General features: G+C 39.4%; 1 protein-coding gene across 11 annotated transcripts in view; it reads left to right on the forward strand.

Annotated features, from left to right (window-relative positions):
- Positions 1-24,493, forward strand: part of RBMS3 (RNA binding motif single stranded interacting protein 3) — a 1,330,859-nt gene that overhangs the window by 1,262,655 nt on the left and 43,711 nt on the right. For 9 of the 11 annotated variants that reach the window (XM_060640721.3, XM_060640722.3, XM_060640720.3 and 6 more), the window contains one exon: positions 1,250-1,297. The exons of the other annotated variants lie outside the window; for them this stretch is intronic. In XM_060640721.3, coding sequence (XP_060496704.3) covers positions 1,250-1,297 — 48 coding nt within the window. The remainder of the gene's footprint in view (positions 1-1,249; positions 1,298-24,493) is intronic. 11 annotated transcript variants of the gene reach the window in all.

Consider the following 24,493-nt stretch of genomic DNA (forward strand, 5'->3'; position numbering starts at 1 on the left):
GATATGATTCTACTTATTCCAGATTTGGATATTATTATGATCAACTCACATTCACATACCTGTTTTGAGACACAAAGTAACTCATGCCCAAGGTTTATTTGCATTTGAATCTTTGATCCATGTTGGATTTTGCTGGTCCAAAGTGCCTTGCAATGTCCAAGTTTTATTGTATCTTCTCACATGCCATTTGCTTTTGAAAGGGGGATTATCATCATCCTTTTGTGGCAAGGAGATAAAATGGAGAAAGATAGGAAAATAAAGTTTGAGGTTTTAGTTTTTAAAAATGCAATGAATACTGGTTATGTGAATAGAATAAGGGTCACACAAGAGCATGTATTTTATTTAATCATGTTTTAGAAGTTTATTTGAATATGAGCACTACCTGATCCCTTTTACACAGTTTACCTCTCTAAGGGGAGTTGGGGCCATTTTTAGAAGGGGGGCCTTGGGCCATAAGCCATGTCCCACTTACCTTTTTTAAGATCCTTGGTTTAAAGAATTGTGTTAAGCCAAAGTTTCATCTTCAAAACACAGATGTATTTGGCTTCATATAACCTGAAAGTCTGACATGCATGCGATGTAGTTTAAGTGAACCTTTCCCTACTATTTGCCACTTCCAATGCTATGACACTTTGGAAAAAGATGGCAATCATCTGTTGAATGGATTCTTTTCTATTTATCTCTGCTCTCACAATTCCAGCACACGAAGCTCCTTGGCCTTGTCCAACAGCCACTGGTATCAGAGCCAGAGCTGAGTGATTACTAACAAAATCCTAGTCTCAAAGTGCATCAGTCTCCATAGAGTGTGGGAGTCTACAAATTTCTCATTTATCTCTTTTAAAATTTCAGTTCTTTTGTTCTCCTGAACTTCGTTTCACATTGTGCTCTGGGCCCCTTCCAGATGGGCTCCTTTGTAGAACATTTGTGTCAACCAGAGAGGGTAAAAATGCCACATTGATTTCCCAATGGAGGGGCCCAAATGATGACTGAGGAAGCTGACAGCATTCTAGGATAGCATGTACTGCTCTGGCAGGTCACAACGGGGCCTAACAGGTACCATGTGACAGTACTGGGGACCATTGTATCAACTATAAACTAGGGATCACAGTCCCTAGTTGAGTGTTTCAAGGCAGGGGGCTTAGGCAATCATATGACATACAGTGGGCACTTCCACGTTTTAGAGCTAAGATTCTATTTTATTTTCTTTTGTACTTCATTGCATTCTCTCTCATGCTCTTTTCATTCAAAGATTCAGTCCCAAGACAGGATTATGATACTCCACCAGCTGTTGTGTCAGGTAGGAAAATTCTAATTCCTTTAAGATTTGATTGGAGGGGAGAGATGGAGGTTGCCTGGTTTTCTCCAAAACTCTTTAAAGCAGTGATTCTCAATAGGGCTGGGTACAGGGAATTTAAATTTTAGCTCTGGGATTGAGAGTGGGGTAGTTTATGTGGTTCAGAAAAAAGTACCTTTACTATTCCAATCCAGTTTTGTATATGGAAAATAAGTATGTTGTTTTTAAAATAAAAAGTAAAAGCTCAAAGATATTTGGTCTGTGAAGAATACACAGAAAATAGAGTCTATGTTCTGTGTATCAGTGATTCTGTTAGAAGGGTTCGTCACAATTTCTGGGAAGTGGGGAAAGGATATTCATGTTTATCAAAAGAGGGCACAGCTTAATAAAAAATAGTTTGAGAAGCACTGCTTTAGAGACCAGAATTCTGCTGAAATCAGAAAGTCATTCCATTTTGCTTGCTCGGCACCCAGCAAAGTGTCTGACACATAGTAGGTGCTTAATATAATTGTTTGTTGAATGAATCAAAAGTTCCAGTTTGTTCCAAAAATGGTATTTTGGATATTGAAAGAGAATCTGCCAATGTTGCATCCATACAACAAAGTGGCAGAGGTTGATTTGAGAATGCATTAGCATCTTGAGGATTTTAATTAGCAATATTTAAATTGTTTCATAAAATTCGGTGGTGCAGTTTGTAAGAGGGTATATGTATATGAAGAGGTTGGTTTTTTGTTTTGAACTGTACAGATTCCTCCTCTGTGCTTTCGCCTTAATTTTGAATTTTGGTTTCTTGCAAAGAGGAAAATGGGCATAATTTTTCATTTTTGTTTATTTTTTTAACTAAATGAAATACTGGCAGCCTGAGGAGATTTGAACTCTTTGATCCTTTGATGTGTTAGATGATGAGGACATAAAATCTAAACCAAGGAGGGCATTGGTGTGACAGAGCAAGAGACGAAGGCCAGAAATAGAACGAAAGAGCCCAAAGGGCAGTGAAGTCTGGCAACTGAACAGTGGTTTTCAAGCAGAGAACACTGTGTTCTTGACCACCTGGTTTGCCTGACCCAGAATCTGAAGGGTAATCCATTTCTCATGTCTTGTGGACTTGTTTAATTATGCTCATGGCTGAATACTCCTCTTAGAAATCCAATGGAGAAACAACGAGTTAGCTTTCAGCTGTAAAGTCACTTTGCTTCTCTTGAAGATCTCTACAACTTGTCATTAATTAAAATATCACTTATCTTTCCCAAAGTGTATTACCCGTCATATCTTAATGTGCCTATTTCATTTAGGATATGGGATCCCTGAGAAGATACTTTGTTCAATGCATACAGTCTTTATTTATTTAACATGTGGCTTCCACTCTTGATAATTCTCTAATATTCATCTTGGTGAAAGACACAAATTGGAACTTCCTTCAATTAAGTTTCCTGATTTCACTTTCAAGAACTAAATGAACAACAACAACAAAAAGGAAACATCAAGAGCGCTTCCTAGGTATCAGCCATCGGTCAGGCTCTTACACAGATCAATTGAGGCAGGACACCCGGCTGCTTGGAGCTCCCACGTAACTCCATAGACAAGTACCACTGAAAGTTCTTCAGCACAGAAATAACTTGATCAAAGTAGCGCTTGGAGAAACTTCATCTGGCAATTTTGTGTGTGCCTAAGGAACAGAAAAACAATAACAGAATAGTTAGCAAAGCCAAATATGATATCATTAGAATAAAAAAAAATGACATTTCAGCTGTAGAGCATGAAGGAAGAGACTAATATAGACGTAATAGAAAATCATAACATGGGGAGTGGGGAGTGTTACAGTCACTTCCCCCTTACAAGTTTGGAGTGGTGGTTTGACATTTTACCAATTTGCATGGATATCTTTGGCATCTTTGGTCTACAGCTAAATAAAAAGAGACTTACCTTCCAAGAGTTTGTCAGTTATCCGGTGGGCATAACTTGAATGACTTTTGAAAAATAGTGTATCCTTTGTCCAACCATTGACCAAACCAGTCACATAAAACAGAGGTGTTGTAACAATTTCCTCTCATATCTCCCAATATGCCCATTTTGGACAATTCAAATAATAATTGGTTCTTTGGCAGGTGCCAGAGCTGACTCAACTGCCATAATGTATCTGAGTTCAAGGCATCTGCTTCGTGATCTACAGAGACATAACCCAACCTAATATCATTTAGTCAACCGAGTATCAAACACTTATTGAACACCTTCTGAGTGCTAGACACTACACTTGGATACAAAGATGACTAGAAAATGGACCAATGGTAAAAAAAAAAAAAAAAAAAATCATGGTCTAATTTAATATTGCTGTTATGGTGTTGTCATTGCTTGTGATGTTTCAATGTGTAAAGTATGAAGGAGCCAAAATCTAGAATCTAAAAAGAAGATCAGGAATAAGGTGAATTCTGAGCTGGATTGGGAAGGGCAAATAGGACTTGAGCAGTTGAACAACAGTGAGAAAGGCACACAAAGGGAACAGGACAGGATATGTAAAGTCTTGGAGACAAAAATGTGTAGCGTGATTTGCTGGTAGTTACCTGGAATTTTGGGGATGAAATAGGCTAGGTCAGGGTAAATCTGATTTTAGGCAAGGACTCTTTTTGAGTCACAGGTCACCTTGTTCTTTTATTTATTCAAATAACATTTACCGGGAGCATACTATGTGGCCATCATTGTGGTGGGGGCTAGGGATACAGCTTCCTTCTAAGAACCTAGGGTTGAATTAGGAATTTAGGTACAAACAGATGAGTACAATACAGTGTCAAAATTGTTTCTATATAGACAAATATGTTTAAGTTTGTAAATTCTTCAATAAGGTGCCTGGGTTAAAAATCTACATATGTCACTAGTTGTAGAACCTTGTGAAAATTACTTCTCTGTAGCTTATATCACTTATCTGAAGAAATAACAATTACCTCATAAGGTTATTGTGAACATTACAGATGTTAAGACACATAGCCCACTGAGAACAGATGCTGGCATAAAATAAGTGTTCAAATGTTATTAGCAACAAGTATATGAATCATTCTTGTTACAAGGTATTGTGGTGGCACAAAGAGAAACATCAACATACAGTAGAGAATTCAGGAAAAGGAGAAGAAACCTCTAAGTGGAGACATAAGAATACGTGGGGATTATCCAAGTAAAAAATAAGTTGGAGAAGAAAAGCTTCAGACCAAGGGGGCAACATATACAAAGGCTCATGGTTAGCAGGGGATGGCAAATTCAAGGAACTAGAGATGGTCCGTTGGGGCAGAGACACAAAGAGAGATGGGGAATAGAGAATACAAGCCTGGAGAAATAAGATGGGAGCAAAATCAACAGATATGGTTACTTGAGCTGTATCCTGATGGCAATAAATACTAAAAGGTGTTAAGTTGGAGACTGACATGACCACCTAGATACAGTGTGGTGAATGCATTGAAGAGACACAAAACTAGAAAAGGGGATCAGAACTCAAGAACCCAAGTATGAAATTGTGGAAATGAGAATGGATTGTTAACAAACTTGTGACATATTAACTGACTGGCTGTCACAATAGAAGGATAGACAAGAGTTGAGGTAGTTCCTTAAGTTCCTGGCAACTCAATGGCCTGAGGTGTCATTTGCTGATATCTGAACCAGAGGACAGATGATCAAGTTTTGCAGGAAAGAAGCCAAGTTCAATGTAGTACATGTTGAGCTTGAGAGGTCTAGGAGGCATCCAAATGGAAATAATCAATGAATATTTGGATATGTGTGTCTGGAGCTTAGAAGACAGCTCTTAGCTAGAGATGATTTTTAAAGTTAACCATGGAATTAAGTCACGTCACCCAGAGAATGTGCTTAGAATGAAGAGAAGTAGGCAGATCCTTGAAAATACAAAGCCTACAGAAAAAAGGAGCCTAAAATAAAGATTGGGAAAGACAACTACAGACACAGAAGGAAAACCAAGATTATAAGGTTTCAAACGAAGCCAAAGCAAGTTGAAAGTTTTTCAAGAGAGGACTGTGCAGTAAGATGAGTCCTTAAAAGAAGTCATTGGATGTAGTTACATAGAGAGCACTAGTCAATTTAATGGGGTGGTGTTAAGGGGAAGGGCAGAGATAGTGAATATCCTTAAAGGAAGTAGATGTAGCAAGTGCCAGAAACTTAACAGATTTGGCTTTGAAAAAGAGTAACGAAGATAAAACCAAACAAATGGAGAATGGAATTGATTGATGTACTGATTTTTTAAGATTTTTTTCAGGTGGGAAATATTTGGTCATGACAGAAAGAAGCCAGGAAAGCATTCTAAAGTTTGAAGATGTAATTCATAAAAGGCAGGAGTGATAGAACTAGGTCAATGAGGAAGGCAGACATCTCTTGTGGGAATGTGGGAGGGCAGGAGGAAGGCATGATGTTTGTGCCTATAAGTCTGTAAAAGTAGGAATAGGAAATCAAATGACTTTTCATGAGATAAATATCATTAGGATGTGAAGTATTAAGTGACATCTTCTGAGAGCAGGTGGGAAATGGCATGGGAAAGGATCTAAGAGAAGAGAGATTTGGAAAACTGTGGAGTAAGAAAGCCAGTTACCAACACATACAAAGTTTGAGGGGCAGTATTGGAAGTTCATCAGAAGCTAAAGATTATGGATTTTTGTGATGCCAATCTGTGAGGATGTTTGATTTTCCACTGTGGTGATCAGTAGCCAGGAAGGCAGACAGGTGGATTAATCCAGGGCTAAGGTTTTACTGACTGCAGTGAGAAAAAGGCCAATATGTGCTGACAATATTGGGAAGAGAGTGATTGAGTGACAAACCGCAGTTTCCCAGATCAATAGAAAGAGAATAGAGGGCTGTATGGGGTGGGCGAGAGGGAGAAGCAGGGAAGATGGATTTCAGATTACAGATAATGAACTGTTTCTCAGCAAAGTCAAGGTCATGAGAGCAAGTGGCCAAAAGGTGGAAATGAGGTGAAGGTGACAGAGTTAAAGAAATCAAGTAGTAGGAACAGAAGAGGCCACTTTTGAAGTAGGTACTTTTGTATGCCTGAAATTTTTTTGTTTGTTTTTTGATACTAATAAGATGTGGGCCCATCACTGAAAGAATTGGTAGAACATTTCTGGAACACATTACAAAAACCCTAAGGACTTTTCCCCTCAGAATTTTAAAGAATGAAGTTCTTTCCAGAACACTTGGAATACAGACCTAATTTAAGGGAGAAGAGTATATTGGATCAGTGTTCTTCAGGGCATGATTTGTGTATCACTATGATGCTTCACATGATTTTAGGAGTGCAGGGACTCAAACTTGATATTTTCACTCCGGCAGCTGTATGGTTACTTCAATGTGAATTTGAATAATGTAGAATAAGTCCATCAAACACATAGCTCAAGGGATGCTTTGCTGAGGAAAAGTTTAAGGTAAACAGTTAAAATGTGAATACATTTTTTTAAGTTTATTTATTTTGAGAGAGAGAGAGAGAGAGAAAGAAAGAAAGAGTGGGGAAGGGGCAGAGAGAGGGAGAGAATCTCAAGCAGGCTCTGCACAGAGCCCAAGGCAGAGTTCGAACTCAGCAACCATGAGACCATGACCTGAGCTGAGACCAAGAGTTGAACACTTAACCGACCGAGCCACCCAGGCGCCCTGTGAATACATACATAAATAAGTAAACCAACAGTAATTCAGGAAGAACAGGGGTACAGCAAGTGTGGCGATGTCTAAGAGAAGTAGCTACCGTTTGGGAAATGGAGTCCTAGATTTCCTTCATAGGAGGCACCGTTCCTTGTCCAAGTCTCTGCTCCACCTTACTGAGCTCATTTCAAGGACTGAAGACAGAAGGCTGGAACTACCCTGTATATTTTCACGCAGAATCACAAGAACCTGTTCTCTTGGTAGTGTTTCTTTTCCTTAATGATTGTAACCTCTTAAAAAGATCCTCCTCTTTTAGGCAAATTTGAATGAAAAAATGGAGAATACAGCATCATTTTTTTCTAGGCTCCGTTGGATTTTAGGAGGAACATAGGAAAACTCCTATTTGTTGTCAAATTTCTATTCCAGTTGCTCTGATCTGAATTTTTCTGAAGGACATCATCAAGAAATCAAGCAAAAGACTGCTATGGACAGAGAACTGAAGTAGAAACAAAATCCATTCTTCTTTTCTTTTTTTTTGTTTTTTAATTTTTTTATGTTTATTTATTTTTGAGATAGAGAGAGAGCAAGCATGGGAGGGGCAGAGAGAGAGAAAGAGAGAGAGAAAGAGAGAGAGAAAGAGAGAGAGAAAGAGAGAGAGAAAGAGAGAGAGAAAGAGAGAGAGAAAGAGAGAGAGAATATGAATCCCAAGCTGGCTGCACGCTGTCAGCGCAGAGCCCGACGTGGGGCTTGAACAAAGGAACTGTCAGATCATGACCTGAGCCGAAATCAAGAGTAAGACACTTAACCAACTGAGCCACCCAGGGGCCCCTCCATTCTTCTTTTCTAAAAACCTTAGAGTTCAAAATTTGAACCTGTATTTGGGAAAAATGAAAAAAATAAAAAAGAAGCCAAAAATGCAAAGGAATGCATCAATTATGGAACATATATTCATTTCCTGTCACATCTTTTCTACATACCAGCTAAAATAGGTTGAGAATAGTCACTGTTATCAGGACAACTTCACAATGAAGTTTCACAGAAAAAGCATATGTAAATCACAATATAGTTACACTCAGCAGTCAAATATGAAGTCCTTAAGAGTCAGGTTTCTGGACAGGGAGTCATGCTCTAAGAATGAAGTCCTTTTCAGGGGTGCCTGGGTGGCTCAGTCGGTTAGGTGTCTGACTTCAGCTCAGGGCATAATCTCGTGGTACATGAGTTCGAGCCCCGTGCTGGTGGGCTGTGTGCTGACAGCTCAGAGCCTAGAGCCTGGAGCCTGCTTTGGATTCTGTGTGTGTGTCTCTCTCAGCCCCTCCCCTGCTCCTGCTCTCTCTGTATCTCTCGAGAATAGTTAAAAAAATTTAAAAAAAAAGTGAAGTCCTTCCCAGGGATACTTGTCCAGATTAAGGACATATTCATTGCTAAAACAGCGTACAGCTTTGTTGCACAGTTTTCGCTAGCCAATAGCATCACTTTGCATTGGAGAGCCTCATTAGTTTGGAATTGGTGATGCTGTCTCCCAAAGGTTTGGTTGAAGCCTATCTATATACTGCCTCTTCTTGGGTGGGAATCACTTTAATTTTTTTAATTCCACTATTATTATTGGGAGGGGGGTGGGAATCATTTTCTAAAACTAGCCCATAATTAGGGGCGGGGACATGTCCAAGCCCCTTCAGAGAACAAAACACCATTTGTTCTCTGAACAAAATTTGTTTTCGTGGCTACCACGAGCTAATTACAAATGATTTCCATCTCTTAATTAAAAATTAGGTCCATTAGTACCTCCAATTAGCAACAATTAGCCATTAAATTGTATTTACTGTAAAAGACCTGACACAGAGTTATGTGTTCCTACAAGCCATGCATGAAAATCAGTTTCATTTCTTTGCTCAAATACTGCACATCTATTTTAATTACAAAATTGCATTTGTTTAAATGTACTAATTGCTCGTTTCTTTTCAATAAATTCTAATAAGACTTTGTTCTACTTATTATTCACTCGTTCAGCTAATATTTACTGAGCTCCTATAGCGCTACAAGGAAGCAAGGCTAGATGGCATAAAATAGAAATGTACCCATTGCCTTCAAAGAACATAGAATCTAACGACAGAGCCCGGGGTTGGAAAGACTTGTCGTATAGCACAGCATGCCACAGACACCATAAAAGCAGTTTGCAGAACATATTTTGGATGAGTAATTGACAAACAGGCATGTGCATGCTGCACCGCGTTCCTGCTAGTGCATTTATATTGTTCACTACATTACAACCATAAAGCCTTAGAGACTTTTCCTGTGGGGCCACAATTTTTATTGCTTTATTCAAGTAACTGATAACTAAAGGGAGCTTAAGCAAATAGACTATTCTGATATATAAACATCACTAATTTAACCCAGTTTTGGGGGGGGAATGGGTATGGAGGTAGTTGGGGTAGAAGGTTGCAAAGTTTTATGCCTTATTTTCTGATCCAACAAGTTTTTGTTTTTTTTTTTTTTTCTGTAAAGGTCCATACTACAAATATTTTAGGCTTTGATGGCCATACAGTGTATCATAACTACTCTACTCTGCCATAGGGGCGGAAACAGCCACAGACTATGTGTAAATGGATGAACATGGCTATATCCCAATAAAGCTTTATTTATAAAAACAGGCAATAAGCTGGATTTGGCCTATGGACTATGTAGTTTGCCCATTCCTGCTCTGATCAATTTGTTTTTGTAAGTATTCCAAATTGAATGCTATGACTGACATCACAATAAGCACAAAGGACATTTCATTTTAAAATTGGCATTTTTTGTGTTTTTTTTTTTAATTTCATGAAAGGCACATGAAACATCAGAAAGGCAGAGATAGGAGAGGTTGAGATAAAGACTGAGAGCGACATTTCTTAGTATTTTAGTGTGTACAACATAGTTTGTGGTACTGAAGTATTAAAACTATAAGGACCTTTTATATTTTTCACATACTCATCATATATTGGTTTCCTGGGACTTATTTGTACCAGCAATGGAGGATTATCAAACAGGAAAATTAAATATATATCCTGTGTAATATCCTCTTGACAGCCTTAGAATTCTATGCTTCTAGAAATTTATAGAGAAGGTAAGAGATCTGTCATCCCAACAGATTTGTAGTAAAAAAAAAAATGTATTTTACATCTTTGTCACCCCACCGAGGCTGGAATTCTCATGGCTGCTGTGGTTGACTGGTGTCCACTGAAGTCATTCTTGACCTATCAGCACTAGCTAGTTAATCCTGTTTCCCCCTGGGTAACCACTTCCCCGAGTACCTGTTCAGCTTTGCTCTCAGGGAAGCTTTCCTGGGTTTGTGCGAAGATTTAACACTGCATAGGGCAGACCTGGGAGGGCTGGAGATAGGACTGACCTTCTGTGGCAGGGGCAGAGAACATTCCACTTGGTCACGCTGCACACACGTGGCATGCGAAGGCAGAATCCAAAATGCTATCTCCTTTCGACAGAATCCTCCTTGAGGAGCAGCGATGGGCTCAGTGCACACCCAACCGCAGCTCTTAGTGTCACTTAGTACTCCAGTCAGCTACAGAGGCGATACTCTGCAATGGCAGCAGAGGAAGAGAGCATTTGCAAGGCAAGGATCAATTTTAAAGGAAGCTGATTGCGTGTGCAGGAATGAGCACATCCGGTACATGTAATCAACAGCGTAAAGTGGGCACGCGAGGTTCCTGCCAGAGAATCCAGCCCTGAATCGACTGTGATTCAGCACTTGCCGGAGGCAGGCTTGAGACATCTGATACTGGACAGACACGGCCTGACAGGCGTGCTAACATTTCTCTAGACTCGGTGTTAAATTAGTTTATCAGAAAGCAAAATACCTGAACCGTATGATTGCACATCCCTATAGAAATGCTTTCTCAGAGTTAAAATGTGATGTTTAACCTCTTCTTTCTGAGAAGGGTGACACATGACACAGACACTTAATATCACTAGCTTTCTGGAGACACTACAGTGGAAGTAATTGTCCATTATTTTACCAAATGTTCCTTATATAAAGAAGTACATGATGAATTGCTGCTTGAGTTCAGTGCCTCGGCAAGTATCTCTCTCCAGATGAACACATATCCTTCTTTTAACTCACATTCCAAAACACATGACTTAATCTATTTCCCTTTTGGCCTTAGCCATCAGGGCAGTTCGAGTCAGATAAAGTATATTCCAAATGTTCCCGGTGGCGTGTTCTTTTTTTTAGTACTTGTTTATTTTTGAGAGAGAGAGAGAGAGACAGAGAGAGAGAGGGAGAGAGAGAGAACGAACAAGCAGGGAAGGGGCAGAGAGAGAGACAGAATCTGAAGCAGACTCCAGACTCTGAGCTGTCAGCACAGAGCCTGATGCGGGGCTCAAACTCACCATGAGATCACGACCTGAGCCGAAGTGAGACACTCAACTGACTGAGCCACCCAGGTGCCCCAAGCATGTTCTCTTGATTGCTCTCAACTCTTCATTGATTACTGGTGTTTTTAATTGTGCTTTTTAATATAGTGCTTCATTATTTAAACCCTTCCCAGATTTGACTTGGAAATACAAAAGCTCTAACGTTTATGGTTAAAAAAATGAAAAAATACTAATGGGCTCAGGGAAGTTTGTGTGCTATAGTCTTAGTGGCAAGATAAAATGAAAGATGATTGTGGTTATGTGTTCCTCTGATCTAAAAATTGGCCAGGAGGCCCTGCCTTCATTCATTCACACCCATGCAACTCTGAATAGGAAAAAGTGTGGCATAATAATGAGAAGTGGCTTTCAGAACCAAGAAGGTGTATGTGATTCCTGGTCCAACTATTTAATAATTATTTCACAATAACAGCTACTTAAATTTTCTGAAGCTTAACTCTTCCTCTCCTTAAGTACAGATAGCGCATTAAACTCCTATGAGGATTAATTGAGATCATGATCTAAAGTACTCACTACCTACCTGGGTCATAATAGATATCAAGTAATTGAAGCTTCCTTTCCTCTTCCTTTCCCTGCCTTCAGAGAAGTATGTTAGGCTTTTTGAAGCATCACTTACCTTACATTTGCCATAAGAGACTGAACCAAAGCTGTTGTAAAATAGAGATTCCAAACCCAATATCTAACAATAGAAGAAATATTAAAGGGGTTTATCTCTCTTCCCTATGATCTGAACTATTATTAGTCGAATCAATACAATAAATAAAATTTAAGGCTTTTTTTAACATCCTGAAAAAATAATATTTATAAAGTGAAAAAGGTGACAGAATTGAACAACCATTAAGGATTTTGAGTCCTAAACATGCACGTGAAACTAAAAGAGTGCATTAAATGATTATCATATATGTTTTTAATTTTTTCCTAAGCTTTGTGAAATATTGCTTTAAAACTTGTATCATCTGCAGGGCACCTGGGTGGCTCAGTCGGTTGGACATCCGACTTTGGCTCAGGTCATGATCTCACAGTTTGTGAGTTCGAGCCTCACATCGGGCTCTGTGCTGACAGCTCAGAGCCTGGAGCTTTCTTCGGGTTCTGTGTCTCCCTCTCTCTCTGCCCCACCTGGCTCACACTCTGTCTCTCTCTCTCTCTCTCTCTCTCTCTCTCTCTCACAAGTAAATAAACAATAAAAAAAAATTTTTAAACTTGTATCATTTGCTAAAATTTTAATAGCACAGTCTTTCAATAGATATAATACTGGGGAGCTATTTTATAGACCAGGAAAACATGAATGGATTCCTATAAAGATGATGCCAGTGATGACTGTAATGATATGGGCTGCAGGGGTAGCGGTAGTGACCTCTACAATTTTCCCCACTTCTATTCATTAGATCTCAACACCGTGGCATTTATGATGGAACTGAGAGAACACATATTTCTCGATTAAAGTGGCGTGGAATTTTTGAGCGATTCTGTAGTCTCAAGTCAGTCTTAATTGTTTGTGTGAATTCATTCTCCACCGACCAGGAGTATCTCTGCAACCACTTGACTGCTGCTTTTAACACTTTCCATATTGAAATCGCGTTTCAAATGATATATTGTAGCCCTTGCATGCAGCACTTGAAACAACCTAAAACCTTCTCAGTTTATTTAATGGGAAAAATCCAGTCTCTTGTGGTTTCTGGAATTGAGAAAATATGTTTGACGTTGGGGCCATATATAATGGACTTTAATTACATGTGGATATTAAGTCTAACTTCCATAAATTATGTATGTTATATATATAAATATAAAATTATGCATGAAAATGCATGTGCCTATGCCTTTAAAAATGTACATTTAAAGCAAAATCTCCTAGTTTTGGAGGCAATTTGTTTGCCCAGGCTGCAGATCACAAAATATTTATTCCTGCCAAAATCATGGTGGTGATTTTTCAAAGTCCCATTTACCACCCAAGATATTGCTTACACATCCTGCTTTTCTACCACTAACTTGTATTCATTTTGATAATGTGGAACATATCACAACAAGTACATTATTTCTTATCAGTCCAGTCCTTTTTTACTTGTCTGAACTGTGCACTTTGGTACACTATGATTTAGCTTTGATACAATATTGATTGGAAAGCCATCAGCTATCTGACCTAGCTACTACATATCAAAAACTATAGCCACTTCCCATCAAGTTTCCTTAAAAATGGAAAACAAGAAGTTGAAAAGATTTTAAACCAACGGTGCCCTTTAATTTACATGCGATGGACATATTTCAGCTGGCAACCAAACCGAGTTGGATTCAGGGTAATGGATTGCAGGCCACTAAAAGGCATAAATTTAATTACTTTATGTGCCTGCCTGCATCCAGCAGGCTGCCCAAGAGACTTAGGTCTGGGAAAGCATAGGACTCCAGATTCAGGAAATGGGAATTTCATTCCTAATTGAGCAGTTACTTTAGCAAATCCAATATGTGGAGTTAGTTTAAAAAAATCATTGAGATTTTTGAGATATTTGTTCTGGAAAATTAAAGCCTACTAGCCAAAGAAGACCAGAGACCAACTAGAGTCAAATTAGATTTACTAACTTGAAAAATGGGGGAGAAGTTGTAGGTGAACTGTGGAGGATGTCAGACGAGGGAGTTTGGAGGGGCTTAAAAGATTCGAGCTTGTACAATATGATTTGGGGAAGGGCTTCGTGAAGTGACAGTTTATTCTGCAGTGGGTGCTATCAGGAAGTGGGGGCAAGTGAATGCTTGGGGGTCTTAGTAAGTATTGTCTATTAAGGGAGAGAAACAAAGAAAGCTGGAGTTGCCATTGGTAATGATGCAGTAGTCACACACATTAGACAGAAAAAGGAGGTGTTTAATTATTTTTAGGTTTGCAAAATGCCCTTGCCTCCGTCTTTTATCCCCCAGTTATCAACTGTTCTTGTCTGATAATTGTTGATAATCCTCAAAAATTGTTTAATTGGGAATACTATGACCTTGCTAATAGCTACCAGCTAATTAAAGATCATTTGAAAGATTTCCATAAATTCTTTCCTTATCTAAAGGGCAATTATAATGTTGCCTGACAAAAATAGAACATTCAATGGCCTTGATAAAATGTAAATACAAACATGAGAAAGGTCAAAATGTGTTTTGTTTATCATAAGCATTGAGTGTATATGGAATGTACTGCTAATATAAAAATGAATCTATGTACATGAAGAATACCTTATGTTCAAGGTGCTGTGCTAAGTACTTAACGTGGATTGATGTGTTACATTTGATTGTCACAACCATCCAGTAAGGAAGTTTCTGTGTCCTCTACAAAATGCTTCTTCACAAGCTCAGCTGGACCCCCACTCATATTTATCCTCCTTCAGCTGTTTTAAACTTTGCAACCTTCTCAAGTTCCAAACAGTCTTGCCATTTATGCTCAGAATATGGCTACCTCCTCCTTTATGAGATGATGGATACCATATTTGATCTGATCCCCCACAGATGTAGTTCAAATGTCTGTTTCTTCATTCTCCCTCTCTTCCTGTCCTCCTGTATTTTGTCAAGTCATAGCCTTGTCTTTGCCAATGTTAACCCTTCCTTCTACGGTGTTGTTTTTGTGTCTTATCCTCTGACGTTCTTACAGCAGTGATCCCACACACACGTTCTTCAACATATACTTATCCATTGGTGATATTTCCTCTGCTCAAACAAAAACAAAAACAAAAACAAAAACAAAATGGTGTAGGTCCTTTCTATCTTGTTTCCCAGGGTGCTGGTCTTAGGGCACTTTGCTTTTCCTCTCTTCTGAGTGAAGTCATCTACCTCCTCAGCTTTAACTGTCACGTAGATGGCCTCCAAATCTCTACTGTTCATCCCATCCTCTGAGTTCTGTGCCCTTGTTTCTAGATACCTCCCGAAAGTTTCCCCTTCCACTTACACCAACCACCCTTTGCTGGCCCACTGAAGCCCAGACTCCATATTCACAATTCAAGACTCATAATCTTTCCTCCCAGTCTACTTTCTCCCACAGACTTCCCTAGGGTTCGAACAAACCATTATCAGTATTATTTCTCCAAGACAAGATTTTCAACATTGAGTGTATCTATGAGTTTAGGATTGCTATGGTCTTTGATGGTGGCTTGGAGTACAGCTCCTCCTTTTGGGTGAGAACCATATGATTTAATACTGAACTAGCTTGGAGTAGAATAGAAAATCTCTTATAAACTGGCAAGACATTTTTCTTCCAAGCAATTGCACTTCAAACCTCGGAGACATTTTGGCTCACTCTTCCCTACATGCAACTTTCATTTTTCTTATAAATTTCACAATATACTTGGAATCTGCCATCCCATTCTATTCTATTACCCCAGCGCAGGTTGGGTCATTGTTACCTTCTAATTTTATTACTGTAATGTCAATAGCTGGCCTCTCCCTTTCTTATTCAGCCTTCACATAAATGCCTGAATAAACTTTGAGATTAACATTTTTATTTTAACTTGATCTGCAAGGATGTGATCTTAAGGTAACAACTGAGAGTTCCTTAGTAAATACCGATCCCTACTCTATTCTTTCACTGTCAGGGAGAAGGTACAGATTAGATCTCGGAGTCTAAAGGCAACTTTTCTAATACCAACACTCAAACTTGCATACTAGTACACACCAGAAATGTTACACTACTCAAAGCAGTGTCACTACTCAAAGATGGCTTACAGAGATTGTTCTACAGGGACCTGGGCGTTAAAACTGTGTCATACTGTATAACCACAGTGTGATGATTGCTCATTGGTCTCTTTGTGAGTGCAGACCTAAAAGTTTTCTGAGAAGAATCTTATCTTTCCTGCAGCTACCCTCCAAATAGTGGGAAGTTTATTTTTGATGGAGTGAGTGGGTTTTCTGAAATTCTTAGCCTCTTCAATTTGACTCTATCTGTCCAGTGCCAAGTTCAGCATTGGGGCTTATGTGTTACCAACAGCAAAGAAAGCTATATTGCAAGTCCTTGTCAAAAAGTACAATAATTCATGGGGCGCCTGGGTGGCTCAGTCGGTTGAGCGGCCGACTTCAGCTCAGGTCACGATCTTGCGGTGTGTGATTTCAAGCCCTGCGTCGGGCTCTGGGCTGATGGCCTGGAGCCTGCTTCCGATTCTGTGTCTCCCTCTCTCTCTGCCCCTCCCCCGTTCCTGCTCTGTCTCTCTCTGTCTCAAAAATAAATAAATAAATAAATAAAAAATTAAAAAAAAAAAAAAAGTACAATAATTCCAAAGTCACTGACGCTCATACCTTTCAGAACTTTGGCTAAAAGAACATAATATGTTTGGAGGACTATCTGGATAATCTGCAGTATATCCATTCTCCTTAGTTATTCTAAATTATAACCCTAGATTAAGCTGAAGAAGTTGTTTTACTTGGAATTCTGTGTCCCAGTGACCCCCTGAAAAATAGCTTTTTCTCAAGTATGCATTGGCACAATGCCATTAACTTCCATTTGAAGGACACTATAATAACAGCCCTTGGAAATTTGCTTTGCTTACTTTAAAGTTTTTGCTCCTTAGACTACACAGTACCTGCTCTTTTCTGACCCATGGGAGAAATTTCTCTCTTGCCTCCATACTGGGAATTATTCGTCTACGAATCTGATTTATTTTCTTACCTAATAGACATGGCGAATCATGTAATCCATTGCTAACTAACTCTGATGAATTTTAATGGTACATATTTTATTAGCTCTGTTCACTTCATCTCACTTTTTTCCCTTCGTCTCATTTTTCTCACTTATTTGGAACTACAACATTTTATACAATTTTGGAAGCCACCTGAAATCCTTTTGGGGAGCAAGATGAGCTATAATTACATAAATGAGTGGAGACTCCTAATGCATCCAATTCTGAGTCACGAGCCACAACTCAAAGTTTGCAAGAATTAAGGACGACCCGTCAACTTTGGGTTCAAGGCCTGCCACAGTAGAATCCTCAAGCTACCCTTCCAGTGCTTTTCCTACCACGTCCCTCCATAATTCTGTTCTTTCACTGGTCATAAGTGTTTGTGGGATGTGTTTGGCTGTGGGCACTTTCTTGCTTGCTTGGCCTGTGCTGACATTCTACCTGGAACTTCACCTCTGCCATACCTGCAGTTTCTGCTACTCATGTCTTCCTCATCTTTAACAGTGTTTCTGCCATGCATCTTCTCCCAGTTTTCATGGCCAGGTATGATGTCACTTTATTTTGAAACCTCAAAGTCCTCTGTTCGCACCTGTTGTGTTCCACCTGACAGCATAGACATTTGTACATTCCTCGACACTTCTCCACCCCCATCTTTAGACTGCAGGTCCCTGGAGGTTTGGCGTTCAAGAGCTGTGCTATTCCCATTATCTCTATTTTTTCTAAAGCTCAAATTTTTGATGAAAAAAATCTTTAAATGAGGCCTCACGCTCAAGTATAGGCTTCAGTGTTGACTTTTACTCCAAATAAATGTGGAAGACAAAATGTGAAGGCCATACATTTTGAATTTTCTTGCTTGAATTTTCTCTAATAGGCCTAAAATTTTGGACAACTTTTTTCCCCAGAAAGTTACTCTAATTAACTGTCATGTCTTGACAGGATTAGCATGACATCCATCTGACTGGTCTTGCTGATTCAAGCCTTACCCCACCCCAATCCATTCTCTCTACAAACACCAGCGCCATCTTTCAAAAACTGTTTCACATCCTTCCACAGCCTTCAAAACATCCTCTTCAGTCCTTAACCCATGCTACATCCTTCATGATCCCCATGTCTATTCTCCACACTCATCTCTCACTACTTCTGTGTTCCAGTTATAATTACTTTCAGTTTCCAGGATGGACCAAGCCTCCAGGGTCTTTGCCTAAGTGAAAATATAACTACGAGCTATCCCTTCTGTCTAGATGCCTAATGCTTTTCCCTCTACTCTTCAATTTGCTAATTTGGGCTTATTTTCAGGGATTGTCTCAGAGGGTTTTTTTTTTTCTCTTGGATGTGTCCTTCATCCTTCTATCTTGTCTTACAGGTGGCACTTTCTCTTCTTCTTTTAGGTACTGCAGAGTATCTTCATCATAACGTTTAACACACTGAATCATCATTTTCTGATTAATTATCTTTCTTTCCCTCTAGAGTCAGACTATAAAGTCTTTTAGAGCAGAGACTACTCATATTTGCCGTATTTCCCCATTACCCAGCAGCATCTGGGTAGTGTTTAATAAATATTTGTTGACTGAACAAATGATGGTCACATGTAATAATGCTGATTTGGTAGACACACCTATATAATCCTAACCTTAACTTCAAAAAAAATAAAATAGTAAAACAGACTCAGAATTCCCCCCAAATTTTGGAAATTTGAATTAACAACTAAGCGTAGAAAGCTTTCTGAATGGGATAGAAAAATCTCATGAATAAGAAGGTGGGAGAAAAAGTGAAAAGATTTGGAGGTAATAGGATTTTTGGGAAAGGAGCCTTAATGAAATAATTTAAAATGTTAGTTGAAACCCACAGTGTGATTGTTAGAAATATGACTGCCCTTCAGCAATGCTGAAGATTGCTGGAAGATTTCATTTTGTTAATTGTTTTCCCTAGATAGCCATCATATTCATTTATCTTTCTAACATCATTATAATTGATTCCCCAGAGTCACCTTCTGAAAGTACTTTCAGACCCTTTTTGTTGCCCAGATCCCTCACATGCACACCACTGCAAACACAGTGGTCCCAATGACATAGCATCTTTGCTGTGTGTGTGTGTGTGTGTGTGTGTGTGTGTGTGTGTGTGTGTGTGTGTGCGCGCGCGCGCGCATGTTAATTCTTCAATGGCCTGTGTCATACGTTTTGCAGATTGCCTAGAAGACATGCATGCAGGTGCCCCACGCTGATTGTGACTGGTAATCAGGGCAAGAATGGCCTTTAGCTCTTTTTTATTAATGCAATGGAAAAACACCATACCCAATCCATTAGTGGTGCACTATTATATTAAGAGCTTACTGAAGAAAGGCAGCCAGCCACTGGACACAGGGCTCGTTTCCCTTAAATAGGATTTTCATCCATGATCAAACAAGGCACCCTTTTATCTAGCAGGAAAGTTTGTGCTGTCTCCCTGTCTCTCTTTCTCATTTTATTTTGTCCTAATTTATCCTAGCAGTCCATAAGGAACTTAACTAATGTTTTCTAAATGACACTGAAAATTCTTGCAGACTAACAATGTACATAGGGATTAAATATCAAATTGTCTTTTGAAAACTTTTCTCTTTGATTTTTTCTATCTGTGGATTTTAGTTGCTTGAATTTCTTACTCTCAAAGAGATGTTTTTCCTCTTGGTTTTTCTCGTTATAAAACTGGCTGTAAATGTAAAATAAGCAGCCATTCTGTTTGGGTTTATTTTTTATTATTATTCTTTTAGCATTCATGCAGATAAAACTCCCCTGTTATTTTCGTTCCTTTAGGAAATTATGTTTGTTTGATGGCCTTGAACTTGGCTAGTTTAGGCAAGATTTGAGGGTTTGTTTGTTTTTTTAATCCCTTAAACTCAATTGAATTATTTGGCCCCTAGCTTATACCGTAAGGTATCTGTTTGCATTAAAGCTCACACCACTGGCATTTATACTTATCACCCAAGCTATTTAGACATCAGGTTCATTTGAAGAACTAATGCCATGTGAGGCTAAAATACATAAGCGTGTACAAGGCCTAGTTTCTAAAATACCTTTCTGTAGTAATCTCATCAAGAGGGGAATGCAGCCACTCAGCCACGGCACAGCAAATCAATTGCATAGACCTTTTTCTATATTCACTAATTTGTGTGTTAAAAATGAGCATTGGGGAACCTGGGTGGCTCAGCTAGTTAAGCATCTGACTTCGGTTCAGGTGATGATCTCACCATCCGTGAATTCAAGCCCCGAGTCAGGCTCTGTGCTGACAGCTCAGAGCCTTGAGTCTGCTTCGGATTCTGTGTCTCCCTCTCTCTCTGCCCCTTCCCTGCTTGTTCTCTGTTTCTCTCTCCCTCTCTTAAAAATAAAATAAAAACATAGGGGCACCTGGGTGGCTCAGTCAGTTAAGTGTCCAACTTCGGCTCAGGTCATGATCTCACAGTTCATGAGTTCGAGCATGCATTGGGCTCTGCCTCAGATTCTGTGTCTCCCTCTCTCTCTGCCTCTTCCCTGCTCATGCTCTGTCTCTCTGTCTCTATCTCAAAAATAAACATTAAAAAATAAAAAACAATATAAAAACAAAAACATTTAAAAAAATTTAAAAATAAATAAAAAATGAGTGTTAAAGTAAGTAATACAACCCAAGTGCTCTTGTCAAAGCATGGAGAAGTGCAGTTTTTGTGTTCATTTCTGCAGTGAGCTCCCGTCATCACTTTTCCTTACCGTGGTCCACTGTCGGTGACGACACAGAAGGAGAAGACATGAGAAGATGACAGTACAACACAAGTACCTCATCCAGTGCTAGTGCGGGGCACTAGGTTCACTGAAGGAATGAACCTAGCTTTGAGGAAGATCGGCATTTAGAGCCCCGTCCTTCATGTGCTCTCTCTCTCTCTGTGGCCTCCCCGGAGCTGCCTTTTGATCTGTAAATGAAGATAATGATAATACCCCACAGGGAGATACGGTGTGAGCTCAGTGAGAAATTCCGACAGTCATAACAGGCCTTCAGTCTACTAACTTTCTAGGATTCCAAATTTATGACTTCACTGTTTTCAGTTCTCTGCCATGGGTTCTCAAGGTGTGGCCCTAGACCAGCGGCTTCAGCACCTCCTAAGAACGTGTGAAAACACAATGCTCAGGCCTAGTCGCATCTCTTACAAGCTGTCCAGGTGACAGTGATGCTCACTCAAGACTGAGAACCACTGCGAGCCAGTCAGCCAACCACAGGCAGGCGAAGGGGGGGAAGGATGGACTAATGAAGACAATGGAGGGAGTGAAACTGCTGGTGGAAAGCAAAGGAGAACGTTAATTTCCTCCATTGTTCGAGTTCTTTTCTTCCAGAATCCTATTATACATTGTTGTTGCCTTGTACAATTTCCTTCCTTCTGCGTGACATTAAAAAAAAAAAAAGCAGAAAACCCCCCATAATTTGGCATGGAATGGAATATGAGTATGGTGGGTCCCTTTGAGGAGAACCCGAGAAATCCCTAGGTGAGTTTCTGCAGTATACGCAAACTGTCAGGATTCATAGCGTATGAGGGTAAGGAGAGCCTAGGAAAACGAAATAAAACGAATTGGCACAGTGCGCACATCCACTACGGCATGGTGGTTATGTGGTTACTTCAGGAAGGTCGTAGGAATGTTAAGCCTCTGTGTGTTTGTGTTTTTTTTAAGTTTATTCATTTTCAGAGAGGGAGAGTAGGGGAGGGGCAGAGAGAGGGGGGCAGAGAATCCCAAGCAGGCTCCATGCTGTCAGCGCAGAGCCCGGTGTGGGGCTTGATCTCATGCACCATGAGATCAAGACCTGAGCTGAAACCAAGAGTCTGATGCTTACAACCGAGCCACTCAGGTGCCCCTTAAAGCTCTATTGTGAAAAGACCAAGACTCATATGCATTATATATGCATATATAATGCATGCATATATGCAATTATACCCTGTCAACAAGCATCTGCCTCACTACCACATTCTTTTGAGCCTCTAGTAATTAGAACAGTGACTAAATTGGCCCTTTTTATTTTCCACTGGTGTCAGATACAGCTAAAAGGATTACACCGTACTTGGATATTAATGCTCTTTTGTAACTGGCAACATTTAATCCTGATTATTTACTGTTTGTATTTCTAAAATATGAAAAAGTAAAAACAGAGCTTTCAACTGCGTCCCCAATTTCACACCCAGGTTGACCTTCATGGTCTATAGACTCACTATGACTCACTACAAATGAAGACAGTTGGACTTTTCTCTCCTCCTGTCCACGAATCCCCACACCCTCTTTTTGCCAGTGCTACAGAATGAATTCTGTGTACAATTGGGAAGAATATGTTTTACCTACATCTCGTGCCTTTACAATTATTTTCAATTCCTTTGGGGATACACACACACACACACACACACACACACACACACACACACGTATATATACATATGTATGTATATATATGTGTACACATGTGCACATATACACATGTATATATACATACACATACATATATGTTTCTGTTTTACTTTCCTGTTTTTAATGCAAGATAAAACTCCAAGGAAGAATGATAGAAATCCAGAGTACAAAACTTGAATGTATCACTTAAACTTGATTAGTCTTTGGTCATTATGTGAAATATAGATTTCCTTATGGAACATATTTAAGCATAATTTCCCAAACAGCTCCTAGGATAGCAGATCTAAAATTTTGTAGGATATTAGAATCATCAGGGGAGCTTTAAATATCCAAACACCCAGGCCATGCTCCTGGCTATCTGTAGGTGGGATCTAGGCACCAGTATCTTGCTAAAGCTGCCCAGACAATTCCAATGTAAAGCCAAGCTTAAAAACCAGAGTCCTTGAGAATGCATCTTAGGCTCATGAAATGTTAATGTACTTTAAAAAAAAAAAAAAAGAAAAAAAGAAAGTTCTAAGATTCTACACATTTAGGAAATGTCGCAAACTGTATTTGTCTTCCTAAAGATGTTTACAGATTCACAATGAATATTTGCCCATTTAACACTGATAAGTCCTGCAGGGGCAGGGCGGGGGGGGGTGGGGTGTGGTGCAGGGAGAATGGTAGATGTAAAGAAGGAAAAAAGGAAAGGAGAGAAAACGACCCTCCCCCCACACCATGAAAAACCAAAATGTCTATATAATTGGTTTATTCCCTCATTTTTTAAACTTGTTTACTCAGAGATAACTTTGCATATGGAACACCTGTAAAAAATCCTTTGGAACACTCCTTTGGTGGAATATAATTTGGAAGACACTGAATAAAAGGAATCCACGGTGAAGGCTTTTCTTGCAAAGTTTATTAAAGACCAGATTACATCCAGCTTTGCTTCACTCCCATGTAGCATTTTATATTTAAAAGAACCTGTTGAGATGGCCAACAGACATATGAAAAGATGCTCACCATCATTCATCATCAGGGAGATGCAAATCAAAAGTACAATGAGATATCACCTCACAACTGTCAACATGGCTAAAATCAACAGCACAAGAAACAGCAGGTTTGGTGAAGATATGGAGAAAAAGGAACCCTCTTGCACTGTTGGTGGGAATACATACTGATGAAGCCACTCTGGAAAACAGTATGGAGATTCCTCCAAAAGTTAAAAACAAAACTACCTATGATCCAGCAATCACACTACTGGATATTTACCCAAAGAATACAAGAGCACTAGTCCAAGGAATACATGCACCCCTATGTTTATAGCAGCATTATTTACAATACTTAAGATATGGAGGCAGCCCAAGTGCCCATCAGTTGATGAATGGATAAAGAATACATGGTATATAGACACAATGGAATATTACTCAGCCATCAAAAAGAATGAAATCTTGCCATTTGCAATGACATGGATGGAGCTAAAGAGTATAATGCTAAGTGAAGTAAGTCAGTCACAGAAAGACAAATCCCATGTGATATCACTCATATGAGGAATTTAAGAAACAAACAAAAACAAGCAAAGGGGAAAAGAGAGAGAAAGGCAAACCAGGAAACAGACTCTTAACTATAGAGAGCAAACTAATGGCTACCAGAGGGAGGTGGGTGTGGGGAATGGGTGAAATAGGTGGTGGGGATTAAGGAGAGAACTTGTTGTGATGAGCACCAGGTGAAGTATGGAAAGTTGAGTCACTATACTATACACCTGAGAGTAATATTACGTTGTATGTTAGCTAACTGAAACTAAAATAAAAACTTAAGAAAGGAAAAAAAAATTAAGTATTGAGGGTAACATTAGAGTTCAGAAATTACACAAGTTATCTGCTAGGAATAGGATACCTAGGTCACAAGCAATATGTAAGATTTAGTTTAGGCAAATCAGTCTCCCAAGGTTACTAGAACAAATGGGGGTGCCTGGGTGGCTCAGTCGGTTGAGCCACCGACTTCGGCTCAGGTCATGATCTCATGGTCTGTGAGTTCAAGCCCCACGTCGGGCTCTGTGCCGACAGCTCGGAGCCTGGAGCCTGTTTCAGATTCTGTGTCTCCCTCTCTCTCTGACCCTCCCCCATTCATGCTCTGTCTCTCTCTGTCTCAAAAAAATAAAA

The sequence above is a fragment of the Panthera onca genome, chromosome C2 (genome assembly GCF_046562875.1).
Source record: "Panthera onca isolate mPanOnc1 chromosome C2, mPanOnc1 haplotype 2, whole genome shotgun sequence".
Classification (NCBI taxonomy): domain Eukaryota; kingdom Metazoa; phylum Chordata; class Mammalia; order Carnivora; family Felidae; genus Panthera; species Panthera onca.